Source organism: Magnolia sinica, chromosome 8 (assembly GCF_029962835.1).
Source record: "Magnolia sinica isolate HGM2019 chromosome 8, MsV1, whole genome shotgun sequence".
Lineage (NCBI taxonomy): Eukaryota > Viridiplantae > Streptophyta > Magnoliopsida > Magnoliales > Magnoliaceae > Magnolia > Magnolia sinica.
The window spans coordinates 79,795,087-79,811,845 of NC_080580.1; the positions used below are offsets into that span (position 1 = coordinate 79,795,087).

The 16,759-nt window shown below is 37.7% G+C and overlaps 1 protein-coding gene across 1 annotated transcript; it reads right to left on the reverse strand.

Annotated features, from left to right (window-relative positions):
- Nucleotides 1-15,673: 15,673 nt before the first annotated feature.
- Nucleotides 15,674-16,545, reverse strand: LOC131253490 (wound-induced protein 1). Its single transcript, XM_058254512.1, has one exon. The coding sequence runs from the start codon at nt 16,283-16,285 to the stop codon at nt 15,944-15,946; it is 342 nt and encodes a 113-aa protein (XP_058110495.1). The 5' UTR covers nt 16,286-16,545; the 3' UTR covers nt 15,674-15,943.
- Nucleotides 16,546-16,759: the final 214 nt, after the last annotated feature.

Sequence of the window (16,759 nt, forward strand, 5' to 3'; positions counted from 1 at the left end):
CACAACCCTTAGTTATTGAATCCCGATTAAATGAGTTGTTACTTAGGTGACCACACCTATCTGGTCACATTTTGCTGACCATTCGCCTTGATCATCTATTCCGACAGACCGATCATACATTTATTTCTCGTTTGTTTATTTTTCTAAATTATTTTTCAATACATTGTCAATTGTAGCGGGCCATAATTCAATTAATAAAATCGATATTGTTTAACGATTTTTATTTATTTTTCCATCCTCATTATTTTAAGAATATATTACGATTATACTGGTAAAAGAAGAATTCCTTATACATAAAGAAAATAAGAATCCATTTGAAAGAGCTAACCCCTAACCTTTCATAAATCATTTGATCGTTGATCATAATCGATGGTTGAGAGGATAGCTAGATCCTACGTTCAGTCTCTAATCAGTCTGACTCAACATAGGGGACTCTAGTAGATTAATCAAATATCGAGTCAAGTAGACTCCGGCACGCCCACACATCCTAATCACACACAAAATCAAATATAGGCCCTCGATCACATGTGTGGCCTTGTATTTGATTGAATTGACATAACATAAATTATTCTATAAACCATATTTTTACTTCACTTTCAATGTGAAACTTTAGAAAATAAGTTTTCAAAGAAAAACTTATATACAATTTTTTTTAAAAATTTAAGTTAATAAATCCTTAGTTTTTTTAATAAAAAAAGATTAAAGAGTTTTGGGCATCTAAAATATTTATGTATATAAACGATGGTGTCTTTTGGAGTTTTTTTTTTTTTTTTTGTTAGCTTGTTAGTACACCCCACTGTCAGTTGACATTTCACTGTTAGCCACCCCTACTAGGGATCGATACTAAGAAGTTCTTTATTGAAGAAACCTTGAACCAAAGGCTCTTATGAAAAAAAGAGAATAACTCCATACATAAACAAAGGAAAAGCTCTATATACCATACATAAACAACTAGAATATAAACAACTAGAGAGGTCTATATACCCTAAACTCATCTCTTTACATCCATGTATTACTGAGTGTTGTAGAGATAGCCCATATCTCATAGGAAGTGACCATTTTCCACATTTAAATAGGTGAATTGAGCATATCATCTCAATCAGAAGTTATCTATAGCTCATTAAGAGATTGCAAATCTCAACTTAGTACTTTACAAGACATCAATATCATCAAGGAAACAAAGTTCCATTAAAATAAAATTGTACAAAAATAATACTTCCAAACAATTATTACTTGATTTTTTTCATTAAACTAAATAAGACTATTTGATTGGATTTCCTTCAAGCATAACTTTGTTATAAGCTTTTAGTCTCATTCTCATTGATGAGAAAATGATCATATCTCTACCTAGGCCCTTAGCTAAAGGATTTAAAAAATAATAATAAACTTTGATTTTACATACTAAATAATAATGATGCCATCCGTGATAATTCTCTTACATGATTGTACTTCAAATGAATTTGTCTAGATTTTTAATTGTAATTTTCACTTTATACTTTCAATATACATGTTTGATTACCACATTAAAGTGAGAGTTTTTTTTACGCACGCACTCACACTCCCCACACACTCACTCACTCATTTCACCATAATGAATACTTGAACCCATGACCTCATGTTGAAACTCTTGTAAGTCTACCACGAAGGCATGAGTAAGGACCCACACATTAAAGTGAGATCGCTGACATGAGATTGTTTTATATTGGTACATCTACTAATACAATTTTTTATCCATTCAACTTTCTCTCCCGTATATGAGAAGGCTAGAAATTCAAATTTCATAGAGGAATGAGTTAGGCACATTTGCTTTTTTAGGCATATAGGAGATTGCTCTACCTCCTATGGTAAAGTTAGGCTGTAACTATTTAAATTCATTTGAATATGATTTCTATATTGCATTGCTTTATCCTCTAATAAGTTCAGTGGAATCTCTCTCATAATATTAACCTATGGTGCATTTTACCTTTTAGATATTTTAGAATCCAATGCCTTTTGCCCCTCTTTCCAAGTTTATCAAGGTAGCCTCTAATACATTACAACATTGGAAGTGTTGTGGTAGCAAGATACAAAAGTTCTCCCAAGAATAAATGACTACCATAGTGCTAACTTAATTCATACACTTCAACAATAAGGGAGAGTATTATTGTTATGGTATGGCCTTAGATAGCAGTTAGCAATTAGAGTTAGAAGTCTAGTAGTTGTTATTTAATGTGGGTGGCACATATAAACTCTCCCAACTATATTTTCTGTACACTTTAGAGTGAATATGATCTTGGAATTCAACAATGTGCTTGTGATTTGATGGTCCACCTTTCTGTCAAAATCACTACTAAAGGAAGAAAAATGGAGGTAAAAAAATAAAAAATAAATTGATTGAGGGGTCGGATGCTTTTTTCCAAAGCTGACGACGGAGTTAGAAAACTACATCAAAAGAGAGAGCCCGCTCCGTTATAGATGTTAACACTGATTACAGTGGACCGAAATCACCTGCCATACCTGTTTTATTCGGTGCGTACGACACCAAGATCTATGGGGCAACCATGTTGAATATGTAAAATCCACTCTGTCCATTGGGTTATATACTCGATTCTAGTCCTGGTAAAAGAAATTCATCTTATATCCCCTACTCATCTCGGCCACACCACTAGGAACAATGGAGACAGGATGACAACCGTAGATTTGTATATGGGTCCATCATGATGTTTATCATTCATCAAACCCGTTAATCAGGTGTAAATCATAATTATTAAGTGAATATAATAAAATCAGAATGATCCAAAACTCAGGCAGGCTACATCACATGATGTAGATGTTATTATGAGAAAATTTACATTGTTCCCATTGGAGTATCTCATCAAAGCTTTTATATCAGACTGATATTTTCATGTATAGTTAAAATAATGGTTCTCACCTGATGGACGGAGTGGATTTACATATATAACATATAACATGGTGGGCCCACAGAGCTTGAGTATTCTCAGTGCTGCCTAAAACCCGTGTCTGATACGTATCTGCGCGGGTCACTTTCTCTGACGTGAGAAGCGACTGAACTTCCATGAAATCCACGCCGTCACCTATTGTCTATTCTTAGTGCAGAAAATGGGGTTGATTCAACACTCACGTGGACCACACCATAAATTGATACCGAAAAACATATAAATTCATATGGTATGGCCCACATATTATTGTAATTTTTAGTATTAATTTCATCCTTACGAAGCACATCATATAAATGGACGGATGGCATATAAACACGTTAGTGGTCCCTACACAAAACTAGAACTATAATGGTGAGCGTCCCTTTATTTATGTGGAATGTGGTCTACCTGAGCTGTAGATGGTCATGATTTTTGGCTTCCAAGGTGAGCATAGACCAGCTTACCCGATGGACGGGATGGATCGATCTCATGAAAGCTCTACCTACATGACTCTCGGTGTGTGAGGTACGCTAGCGCGGCTGTTACATTCCAGGCAGGAAATCGGATTGCGTGTTGCCTAACTCATTAGGCTAAAGCTCTGTGTAGCACACCATGACTTAAGTGTCTTATCCACTCTGTTAATCTGTTTTTAAATATTATTTTATACAATGAGACTAAATAGAAGCATATCCAAATCTCAAGTGGACCACACAACAGAAGATTGTGAATTGACCACCTGCCATTGAAATCTTAATGGGGCCCACAAAAGTTTTCGATGAAGCTGATATTTTTGTCTTCCCTTATTCCGTGTCTTTGTGAATTTATGAACAGGTTTGATGAAAAATAAATATCACTGTGGTCCGTAGGGAGGTTTCAACGGTGGACATCATTATTCCCACGGTTTCCTGTGGTGGGATCGACTTGAGCTTTGGATATGTTTCAATTTTTAAACTACTCATAAAATATCTGAAAAAAATGGATAGACGGCGTGGATAGGACACATAGATTTACGGTGGACCCAACAAAGTGCGATAAAGCGTGCTGAATTACTCGGTACGCAACCCGGTTCCGGCAGGCAGATACATGTACCGGTCGCGAGGCGCGGATTCGTTGAGTCCGGGTAGCAGCTTAGGGGGAGTCTTTTGACTGTGGGACCCACCTAGTGTATGTGTTGTATATCCACGCCGTCCATCCATTTTACCAGCTCATTTTACGTTATGGTGCATAATTAAAGTAGATACAAATCTCAAATGGACCAGATCACAGGAAATGATGGTCATTGAGCGCCCACCATTAAAATCTTCCTAAGGTCCACTGTAATTTTTATTTTCCATCCAACCTGTTGATGAGTTAACAAATACATGGATGAAGGTAAAACACAAATATCAGCTTGAACCAAAACTTTTGTGCTCACAAAGTTTTTAATTCAATCGCCACTGTTCCTTGTGATGTGGTCCCCTGAGATTTAGATCTATTTCATTCTCGAGACCATATGCGAAAATGATCTGTTAAAACAGATGGACTGCATTTATTTACAATACATGGATCGAGGTGGGCCTCATAGTCAGGGATTCACCCACTATGCTGTTACCCCGAGCTCTCGTATATTCACATGGTATGGACCTCAAATCCCAACCACTCAAATAGCGGGACCCAATGTAGATAGTTTTTTATTATTTTATTTATTTTTTTAAGCTAGTTAGTACACCCAATGTCAGCTCACACTTCACTGTTAGCCACCCCCACTAGGAATCCATACCAAGACCATGGTGTTGAAACGAGGTATCTTTCACTCAATCTACCACTTGAGCAATGGATATGGGTATACCCAATATATATTACTCGTATCAAAACAGATTTGATAACACAATACCAATAATTTATTACTTCTACTTTTCATTCGATTAGCTGTCCACCAATATACTGACTATATTTATGCTTCCCGTGTAAAATTTTAGCTACGGTGGGTCCTACCATTTGGACGGTTTAGATATGAACACGTGTACGCGGTTAGCTACCGACAGGTTAAGTAGCTACTCTCCACTGAAGTGATGTCACCAAGTTACGTGAGCACACCATGATGTATGTTTTGTATCCACACTGCCTATACATTTTGAGAGATCATCTTAGGGTATGATACAAAGAATGGGGCAAATCCAAGGGAGTGACGCCACCATTAAAACCTTCCAAAGGTCTACCATAATGTTTATTTGACATCCAGCCTGTTTTAAAGCAAACATGAAAGAAGGGAAAGCACAAATATCGGTCAAGCCCTTAGAACTTTTTAACGGTAGGTGTCACTCTCCCCACTGTTTTCTATGGTGGGGTCCACTAGAGCTTTGGAGTTGACTCATTTTTTGGTTTGTACCTAGGGTGAAAACAAAACATTTCCTCTTTTTCTTCCTATTTCCTAAACTTTAGCCTTAGTTTGCATTGACCCTAATTTATTTGTCATTTTTTTCACTTTAGGATTCTTTGAATTGAGATTGGGGAATCCTTTAGATTAGGGACTGTTTGCTATACATGAGTGGTTAATTTCTATTTCCCTTTGAGATCGTTTAGCTTATAATTTTTATTAGTCCAGTCCTAGCCTGTGTAGGCCTGGACCCGCATAAATTCCCCTTTAATTGAATATTTAGATTTTTATATGGAATGTGAAATTTGTATAATTGTTTCTAAATTGGTATGATCTAAGCCTGAAATCTTACATATTATATTTAAATCTCATGTTCTACATCAAGTACTAAAACCAAAACATACATCATGGTGGGCCACACGGAGGTTAGTGACGTCACTTCTGTAGCGAGTCTCGCTACTCAACCTGTCACTATCTAAGCCGCGTTCCACATACATTCTAGATATTGCGTGGGCTGCATCAACGCGCTTCCTGAGGTGCCTTTAGTGGACCGTTAGCAGCATTAATAAATTTAATACCATAGAATTCTCAAACAAACGTCCACATCAATGAAATTAATGATAAAAATACTATCTTACAAGACCAAGAGTCCTGTTTGAATTTAATAAGGAGGAAATGACCAAATCTAATGACGTTTGCGAGTACTAAAATGAGGAAATGCCTTACAAGCTAGGATTATCTAACAAGCAACGTAATTGCAATTCGGAGTAGTTGTATTCATACTCAATGTGGAATCCGAATACACACTTAAATGTGGGTCTTATTACAGGATTGCTAAATGTACACGCAAACATTAGATGGGCTTTGCGGTACACGTGTCATATGGTCCACTTGCGAAATATCTGATCCGTTCATCAAGTAGAGGGCAGTAGGTACGTTGCCTGGCCTAACACAATTTCACGAGAATAATGGCTGGTTAGAATAAATACTGCTAAGAGAATTTATGTGGCCTACGTGATGTGTAGACTAGCTTGAATTTTTTTATATTGGGGATGATTATTGTACCCCTCACAGATGCATGGCTAAGATCTGGCACGTGAGTCTATTTCACGTGTGAAGATGTATACTTACCATGCTCCTGCACTTGCCTATCCTTTCGGGAAGCGGACTGCGTGCAGCCGGACGGTCGTGCAGGACGGTTTGGGTGGATCCATAACTGTTGGGCCCTCTTTGATATATGTGCCTTACATCCACACCGTCCATCCATTTTGAAAGATCATTTTAGAGTATGATACTAAAAATAAAGAAGTTTCAGACCTTAGGTGGACTATACACAGGAAGCAGTAGTGATTGAATCCCCATATTTAAAAACTATATAGGGGCTACCGGAATGTTAATTTACCATCCAACCTGTTGATAATGTCACAAAGACCTGGATGAATATAATTCACAAATATCATCTTGATCCAAAACTTTTGTGGCCCAAAAAAAGTATTTAATAGTCGATTTCTACTGTATTATATTAGGGTCCACTTGAGATTTTTCTCTACTTCATTTTTGGGATCATCCTCTAAAATTAGTTTTCAAAACAGATGGACGGTATGGATATAAGATACATACATCAAAGTGGGCCCCACAGTCAGTGATCCCACGCCTGCATGCAATCCTCCCTATGTGGTCCACTTCAGCCGTCTATCTGTCTGATCACACTGAATGAACGGTGTGGATACAATCCATACATCACAGAGGCCCCATGGAGCCCCTGCTTGGACTGATTCTATCCAAGCGGGTGTAGGACGCAATCCTTCCCTCCCGTCGAAGGAAAGCAAGTAGTTGAGTCCAGATCCCATCAACTAATATTAGAACCGTCTATTCATGGGCCACAAATCTATTTGTTAAGATAGGGACACCGAGGAGATTTTCAAGGTATAATCCATCAATGACAATGAGGAACACATCTTACCAACGGTCTGGATATATAAATGAAATATGGGAACCAGCAATCAGAATTAAAAGCTGGATGGATGTCATGCATCATATAATTCCTTAATTAATCAAGTGTACGTAAGGACAGACCAACAGCCCTGACATCATCAACGTTCATGTAGCGTAGAAAGAATCCATTTAGTGGGTCCCACCTAAGATGATTAGGATGGATACCGTCCAAAAATACCTAACGATAGAATGAAAAGCAATAAACGTCCAAATGAATGTTTTCATCTATGGTTGTTAACGATCTGAACCGATTTAATCCTATCTGGATCAAGATTTTGTGGCCGATTACTATCGGTTATGGGTTTGTGCCCACGTACCAGTAGAGCTGTAAACAAGTCAAACCGAGTCAAGCTTGGACTAGGGAGCTTGACTAGGTATTTATATACTTGGTCAATCCAAGTCGATCTGAGCCGAACCGAGTCGGGCTCGGTCCAACTCGAACTTGCCTCAAATTTTTTCGAGCTCCTAAAAGTCAGTTCGACTCAGCCCAAACCCAGTTTCAATCTGATTCGATTTGAGCTTTTCCGAGCGAAGTCGAGTGAGTTAACCGAGTCAAGTCGAGCAAGTTAATCGAGCTGACTCAGTTTGTGTACAACTCTATGTATCGGCCAATATAAGTTGAGTAAGACCGGTTCCCAATTATAGATTTAAGACTCAGCCGCTCAGACCAACTTGTGATCCAATCTCCAATCAATATAAGTTGAGTAAGACCCGTTCCCAATTATAGATTTAAGACTCAGCGGCTCAGACCAACTTGTCCAATCTCCAATCAAGTCATGACTTGGCTGAGTCAGAGGCCCGTCCTCTCTTGAGTCGAGGGTGACTCAAGTGACTCATTTTATAAAGCCAAATCGGGGCTGACTGAATCCAAGTCAACTCAGATGAGTTACTCATGAGACTCATCATATAATATATGTTTTTTAAAAAATATTTTTGGCTATCCACCTATTAATTACTTAGTTACAACCATGCCTAGAGTTTTATTATACTTTCTTTTACGAAATCATCTCCAACATGTTTTTACCGAGAGTTGATGTAAGGAAGGGCATTGAAAAGTGATGAGATAGATCACCGTCTTTTTTAAGTGATAAAAAGACCTTAAATCCACGGAAAAGAAAGAAGTGATAAACTCGAGTTTTTTTTTTTTTTTTTAATTGAATAATTTCTATTCTCTATTTTTCTCAATTACATCATTAATAAAGAAAAAACAAACCAAAATTTGTAATTAAAAATAGTAAAATTCTAACAGTAATAAAAGTCCTAATTTTAGTAAAACTCACCTAAAGCTTAATTTCTAAAAATAAAAATTCAAGATAAACTTTTGTAAGAGTCCTAGTATAACTATAAGTAATTTCTAAAAAAGATAGAAATTTAAAAAGAATAAGAATAAGAAAATACTATGAAAATCAGAATTACAAAAAATAATAAATTTTTCCTAAAATTCCATTTTTGAGCTAGAAGGAAGCATTTTCTCGTGAAACAGACTTTCATGTTTACACTTTGTGGGCCAGTTGGCTCCAGATGGCCTCTTCTAGTCAAAATTCATAGTTCATGTTTACACCCACTTTCATCACCCTAACGAGAACTAATGGGAAGATGCCATATGGAGGGACTAGGTGTTTGGCACAGTTAAATTATACTCGTACGTGAAGGAGACTTACATCTGATTTTTCTTCGGTATTACACATTTTGTCATTATGGCGACGATACCGACTCATATTAGGCCCTTTTACGAGGATGAACCGTCGCACGGCATGTGGCCAAAATTAATGCGCCCATTTAATGAGGGGCGTGCTGGGCGCGACTATAAAAGACCCACAGGACGAGTGTGCCATATTTCACAACTGGATATTATCTTATATGCAAGGCCATCTCTTATAATTCTTACAAAATGAGAGATTTTTCTAGAGACGTTCAAAAAGCTAGCAACGATCTAGAAGATTTCGAAGATCTACATATTGAACCAATCCCTCAATCTTTGAAGTCAATCTTCTTCAGCTTCTTCGGCTACTAGCAACGATCTTCCCATTGAGATGTTAAGGTAATGGGAGAGAGGTTGATTCTCCTACAACTTTGGGATATTTGGTTCCAATAAGGGGGTTCATCTAAATGAGTATTCTAAAGAATTTAGATAAGAATTTACCTATAAAATTGTGTCTAATCTCTATATAAAAAAATTTTAAAAAAAAAGAAAAAAAAAAGGGAGAGAACATAAACACCTTCATAATGGAGCTTGAAATCTTATTAGAGTTATTAATCATAAGAATGGTATCATGAATTACTTTGATTTGGAGTATAGGAGAGGGATAATGGGTTAGAAATCACCTAGGCTTTAATCGTACAAAAAATTCATCTATTTGCCCAAAGTTCGAATGCCATTTTATAGAAAAAAAATGTTTACAACAGCAATAAAGCAAGCAAAAAATGGCTAGTTCAATTTGATTGATCGAGCCTTTAATGCGATAGAAGGTCATTCAATAGTATCGAACTAGCATTCGATCCGATTGAGAAAATTTAGGAATGTGCAGTTTGGTTGGAGGACTGTTTTGTGCATCTTCGATCGAATCAAGCTAGGTCTTCAATTCGATTGAGTCCTATTAATGGGCTTTCGATCGAATCGACATTCAATAAAAAATTGTTATTATGAGTTTTTTGTTTATCAGTAGTTTCGCACCTTTAAGGCATAAGTAGCATTGATCAAATAAAGGCTCTTAAGGATATGGGATGGTCAAATAAAGATTTACCTATTAGGGAATAAATCATGTAGAGGCTAAGGTTATTTTAGACTTAAAGGAGTCTAAGTTAGGGTCACCAAGGCACCTCTATTTACCTGTTTCTTCACTCTTTTGTGATCAAAGTCTTCATGTATCTTCGGTCTTTAACTGACTTATTGATACAATGACACACTTGATTCATAAATATGTGCACTAACACCTATGTCCATCCGAGTTCCAATTTAGTTGTTCATACCCTGGTCATATCTTGTTGACCACATACCTCGATCGCCTGTTCCGATAGGTGCGTCAGGTATTTATCTTTCTTCTTTTTTCAATTTTATTTTAAGAGTGTGAGGCATGACGATAGTAACATGGTCAATATATTAATAAAGATCGATTATGTTTATTCTAGTCTTTACTCTATTCTGTATGAATCTTTTGCTTTGATTGGGAAATATCACATTAAAGCAATGTTGAGATAAAAAGTCCTTAAACCAACCGATTTCGTAATCGCTGGTACAATGCAAAAAGAACTTATTCGCAAGGCTTAACCCCTTTTGTTCAAATCGCCTGAGTATGGCACACACTTCTAAATCAGTTGGTGATCAAGAGATCTCTGGGTTTCAATCCAGTTTCCAATATGTGTGCCTCGACGCAAGGGTACTGGCCAATCCAACCAATAGCTTTGAGTCAAGTGGACTCTGGCACAACTGCACATTCATACACGTACATGTACTCTGATCTAGGCCCTTAGTCACACGAGTGGGCTTGGTTGGTTGAATTGAGGGCAACAATTGTGCGTCCCGTAATAATACCCGGACGAAAAGTTATGGCTGATTTATGGTTTGCACTTCAAATGACAATTTCTCTCCCTAGTCTGAATTAAATTTTTTTGATCCGTTTACGCTCAGGGGGCCAATTACGCCATATCTTATGCAAGACTGGGTTGGATCCGATGGATTACTTCCACTTTTGTTCGGCATTATTTTGGTCCAACCATGCTAGGTGTGCCACATCATCGAAATCCAATTCGTACATTAGGTGATAACCATTATGTTAACTATCGATCAAAAGATCAAAGGGATAAAAAAACTATTAATTATATATTTAATCATATTTATTGTATATAAAATTTTATAACACTTTCTTTTATATAGTTCATCAAAATGTCAACTTAGAAATGTCATTGAAATGATCAAAAGATCACTTTCTCATAGGACATTATTTACTATTCTGTCCCTGGAGGATTGAAAGCATATAATGATCTTATAACACCAAGCTCTTTAGTCAACATTTTCTTTACATTATGTGATAACCATTAAGTTCCTGATAAGAACAAACCATCAGCCAGATAAGAAATCTAAGATCTAAAATTGCACTTAAAAGCTTTTAAGTTAATGGGTTATGGCCCACCAGAGTTTTGGACCATGCTGATTTTTGTACATTCCATTCATTTTCTTTGACACACACGATTTCAATGACAAATGGACAATATGTCATCTCCACAAACAAACCCATGGTTGGTATACCGTCTCTATAGGAATCATCCACAGAACAAGGCGTCGGAGCCAAGACTATGACCTTCCGCGCACCGAAAACACTCAGCATGACTTGAAAAACCATGGGGCGTGCATTTCTTCGACGTTAATGGAACTACTTCATGCTTATGGGATCCACACCATCCATCAGGTGCGCCACTGTGTGTTTCGGCTAAGGTCCGACAATCAGACCAATTCAAAAGTCAGGTGGGCTACACGGGAGTAGATTAGGTGAGTCCAGGCCTTACCCAAGACAGTGCGGCTCTTATTGTGGGGCCCACCTTGATCTATGTATTATGTATCCACACCGTCCATCCGCTTTTCCAGATCATTTTAGGGAACTTTTCTCAAAATGAAGCAGATCCAAATATCAGGTGGGCCATACCTTAGGAAACGATGGTGATTGACTATTAATAGGCCACAAAAGTTTTGGATCAAAGCTAATATTTTGTTTTTTTTTTTTTTTTGTTTTTTGTTTTTTTGTTTTTTGTTTTTTTTTTGTTTTTTTTTTAATTTTAACTTTCAATCATGCTTAGGTGACCTTATCAATAGATTAGATGGAAAACCAACACTACGAAAATGTTAAGATACGCCCGGGAAGTTTTTAATGGTAGGGTGTTCAATCACCACTGTTTCCTAGAATGTGGTCCATCTGATATTTGGATCCTCTTCATTTACAGGATCATGCCATAAAATGATCTAAAAAATTGGATGAACGGTGTGGATACAGAATAAATACATCAAGGTGGGCTCCGGTAAGGAACGCACCTTCTTGGGTGAGGAGGGGGTCATGCCTAATCCGCTCCCGGGCTACCTCACAGGGAATAGTTGAGATGGGGACCACTACCATTAAAATCTTCCTTGTGTTTGGGTCCACTGTGATGTATGTATGCCATCCAATCTATTCATCTGACGCGGAACACCGAAAATCAAGACATTCTAACACTTCTTATAGTCCGCACCAAATGAATTCGGAGGTTTAGGCGTTAAACCATTCCTCATGATGTGTCCTGATTAAATCATAGATTAGACTGATTTTTAAAATCCACGGTGAAAACGGAGTGCCACACTTGATGGACTGTGTGGATCTAACATATGTTCCTCCAGGTACTGCAGCTGATGGACGGGTGGATCTAATGCATGTTCCTCCTACAGGACGAGCATTCATCATGACTAGCCATACTCCATGCAGTCGTACAACACACAGTCTGTGTGGGAGTCCACCATGTTGCCCATAGGACTCTATCAATAATGTAAAAGCTTGGCCATGTAGCCAAAAATCAACTGAATGTATAACTTAGGTGGACCACCTAATAGAGAATGCCAACCATAGGTATGTGTGATGTTACCTTGGTGTTTATATTTCATCATACCCGTTCATCAGGCGTGATCAGTCATGATCAATGGAAAATACAAAGGATAGAATTAGATGATTACTACGTGTGACTGTAAATATAACTTAAAAATATAGAGGTATGTAGTGTTACCTTGTTGTTTATATTTCATCATACCCGTTCATCAGGCGTGATCTGTCATTATCAACAGAGAATACAAATGTTAGAATTAGATGATTGCTAGGTGGTGACTGTAAATATAACTTAAAAATATACAGGTTTGAAGTAATTTTTCTTTTCTTAAATCTTATTTTTGTCTTGTTATACGTATTTCTTGAAAATCATAAAGAAGGCATATGCTCTGGTAGGATCCGAATCAGGCTGAGGACCCGAACATGAGCTCCGACCCGATTCCAAATCTAGTTCCGGGTCCAAACTCAGTTCCTTCATATTATCCATGCTCGACAAGATGGACCATCTATTAAATTTCTCCCCCTCTCAACAGTTGGATTGCAAGTTCGGTAGAGCTACTATGAGTCCTACTTTTCTAGTCATTGGCGAAATCAGAAACTTCATTTATCATAATTAGATCTTCTTCTTTTTATCAGCTTTTGTTTATTTAGACAAGTTTCACGGTAAAATAGTGTAATATATAATAAGTGAGTAATAATTATTCTTACTACCCTAGATGGTATGAAGTAAATGGATTTTATTAAGATATGTTTTATGTCTATGCATGTAAAGTAATTTTTTTGATTCGATACACTAAGGGCCTGTTTGTTAACACTGAATTTTTGCAGTTAACGTAGAATGCGAAAAATGTTTCCTTGCAAGAGTCTTATGTGTAACACGCGTGAGTAAGCTACTAATCATAGATTGTCTGCATTCCCCAAATGGGCATGGAGTACGTTGAGTTCAAGCTTACAACTATATTAGGTGAGTACCAGACTATGGGCCTGTTTGTTAACGCACAGCAATATTTTTTATTTAAATTGTTTGTGCAATACAAAATTAACTTTTAACCAGTGAAATTTCTTTATACTCCACCATGATATCTGTAATTTCATTTATATGTGTTATATAATTAGATATACTTTAATGTAATTCCATCAATGAATGTTATATTCACACCGTTCATCCATTTTGTAATATCATTTTAAGGTATGTCCAAGATATGAGGAAGATCCAAAGTTCAAGTGAATTATACCACAAAAAACAATGAGAAAAAAATACCAATTGTGAAAACCTTCTCTCTCTCTCTCTCTCTCTCTCTCTCTCTCTCTCTCTCTCTCTCTCTCTCTCTATATATATATATATATATATATATATATATAGCTCACCTATGCACATGCGCATCTTTATACACGTGTCATAGGAGTTTAATCCTAACGGTCTATGTGATGTTGAATCCTATGAAACTCAGAAGGACAAATTTTCACCCTGTTCTAAAATTCTGGTGGTCCATCGCAAAGAGAAATGCAAATCAAGGGAGGAAATTGTTTTCATTTTTCATTGCCCACAAAAGTTTTGGATCAAAGTAAATTTTGGGCCCGGGGGTTTCATGAGGCGTTGCTTCACGTGGACCATTTGAATTTTAGAGTCATATCATATATGATGAGTTTTCAAAAAAGTTCACACGAGCGAATGGGTACTAGTGAGCATTCGGATATATACACACACACACATTTAAAATGATTACACAATATAAGTATTTTAAAATCTTATATACACACACACACTTTAAGTCTGTCTCATTGTTTGTCTTATATCTTAAAATGTATAAGGTGTGTATATAACATATTTATTACAGTGGGCCAGGAATCTATGCCACATAAATGCCTTTCAGCTCATGTCCCGTGGGATTTTGAACGATTACATTTATTTTACCGATGTGAATATTCAAGCACAATTAAAATAAAAAATAAAAAATGTAATGATGTGAGTTTTACTGTACATTGCCATGTTAGTCAACCTAAACGAACAGGCCCAAGAATTATAAGTCTTTACTTAGTATGTTTGTGGGACCCACATGCATTAATGATTCACACCATTCTCCACTGCTACGGGGAGGTTGGAAACGTTCAAGAGCTGGGCCATCCGCACTTTGGCCTCACTTGGATGGGAGAAGGTGCAAAAATTATCATGATATGAAATAGCGGGGTCTTTAAGTTAAATTACAATCCCATCCAACTATTTACTTTTAACGAGCTATAAAACGCCATTGATGGTAGGTTCCGGCAGTGACGTGTAACGTATAGGGTCTGTGGACCAACCAACATGGGGCCCACCTCTTTAAAGCTTTCTGTCAGGTTCCGTCATCATCATACGTGTACATACACTAATGAGGCAACAACTGGCGTACCCATACAACGAGACTGTACACGTGGTACCATTTGCTGTATCTGTGATAGAAGCCCAAAGTCGGCAGATCTCTTATTTGCAGGTCTAATTTTGAGATCTGCACCGTTCATCAAGTAAGGATCACTGCCAAAACATCCTAGCCCAACAAATAAGGGCCGTCTATTAATCAGGTGGACCACGTAGGATTTTTAAAAAATGAATGCGTAGAAAAATGATAATCAATACCGATAAATGAGTGGACCGTCTTGATCTTTCACCAGGACGCTGACTTTCACCCCAACTGATCAGTGTCCCGGATCCATCACACGTGTGCCACATCAGCACATGCCTAGCAAATCCTCGCGCGAATCACTCTAATATTGCTGAAACGCATGCCAAACCACTCTTACCTAAAACCACCTTTCTAAAACCACTCAAAGCTTTAAAATAAAAAATAAAATAAAATAGCCCAAACTAAAACAAACCCACTTATATTTTTCATTGATAATTTCAAAACATATAACAAACATAGAGAAGAGAACCATATTCTCTCCATAGCTTCTTCACACACCGTAAACAAATACAACTAAAACAACTACAACAACAGCCACAACAATCAAGGGCTGTAGGCACCTAAAGGCCACCTATTTCAGCCCATTAATACAAAAGACTACAACTTTTATTTCCCTAAGTAGATATCCTTATTTATAAAAAACCGCAACCTTGTTCTTGATTGATTGATTAATTAGATAGCCAGAACGAGACCTGGCATGGATTTGCCAGTACCGTCGTAGAGCCTACTCTCCCAGACCGGAGAGAGACAATGAAACGAACGTGAAGATGATGAGGATGGAGAAGAAGGAGAGGAAGATTGGCTGGAATTATCGAGACGGGTAACAGTAAGGGATGTATTGAAGTACTCCCTCACTTGTATGATTACCCCATCACTAACCGTCCAGGCGTGGACCCAAGAGATGTTATGGTTGGGTTCGTGGCCTTCGACAAGGACAATCGATCCAAGGGCTTTGATTGTCTGTGGGACGAATTCAAAGGAAGACCCTGATGAGTCGCCGGTAAGCAATTGCATCAGATATTGGAAGGATGGTGGGCCGTGGAACCACCACTCGATGTCTGGTGCGAGTAGGCGTTGCACCGTATCTACGTCGCGGGAGCTTAAGGCTTCATAGAGGGCGTGTACCACCCTTTTGTTGGAGTTTTCTTCCTCCAGAGTTGTATTGAAGTTAGCCAGTTCTTGCAGACAAGCTGCTTTGCAAGGAGAGGAGATGGGAAAAAGGAGAAGATGAGGCTTGGAAGATAAAAGGGAGAAAGGGAGGAAGACACGAGGAAATTGGGTAGGAGATAGGCGCCCTTTTATAGAGGATTCAAGGGGGCCTAGCGGTTTGTTTTGGTGGGCCCCACAAATGTCAAGCCATCCTTTATTGAAACAACTTACTTTGACTAGTATTTCACAATGAGGTTGAATGCTACTTTGTGTAAACCCCAATCTGGGGCCATGCAGTGAGAAGCTATGTGCAGCCCACCGCCATGTACCTTATGTCAC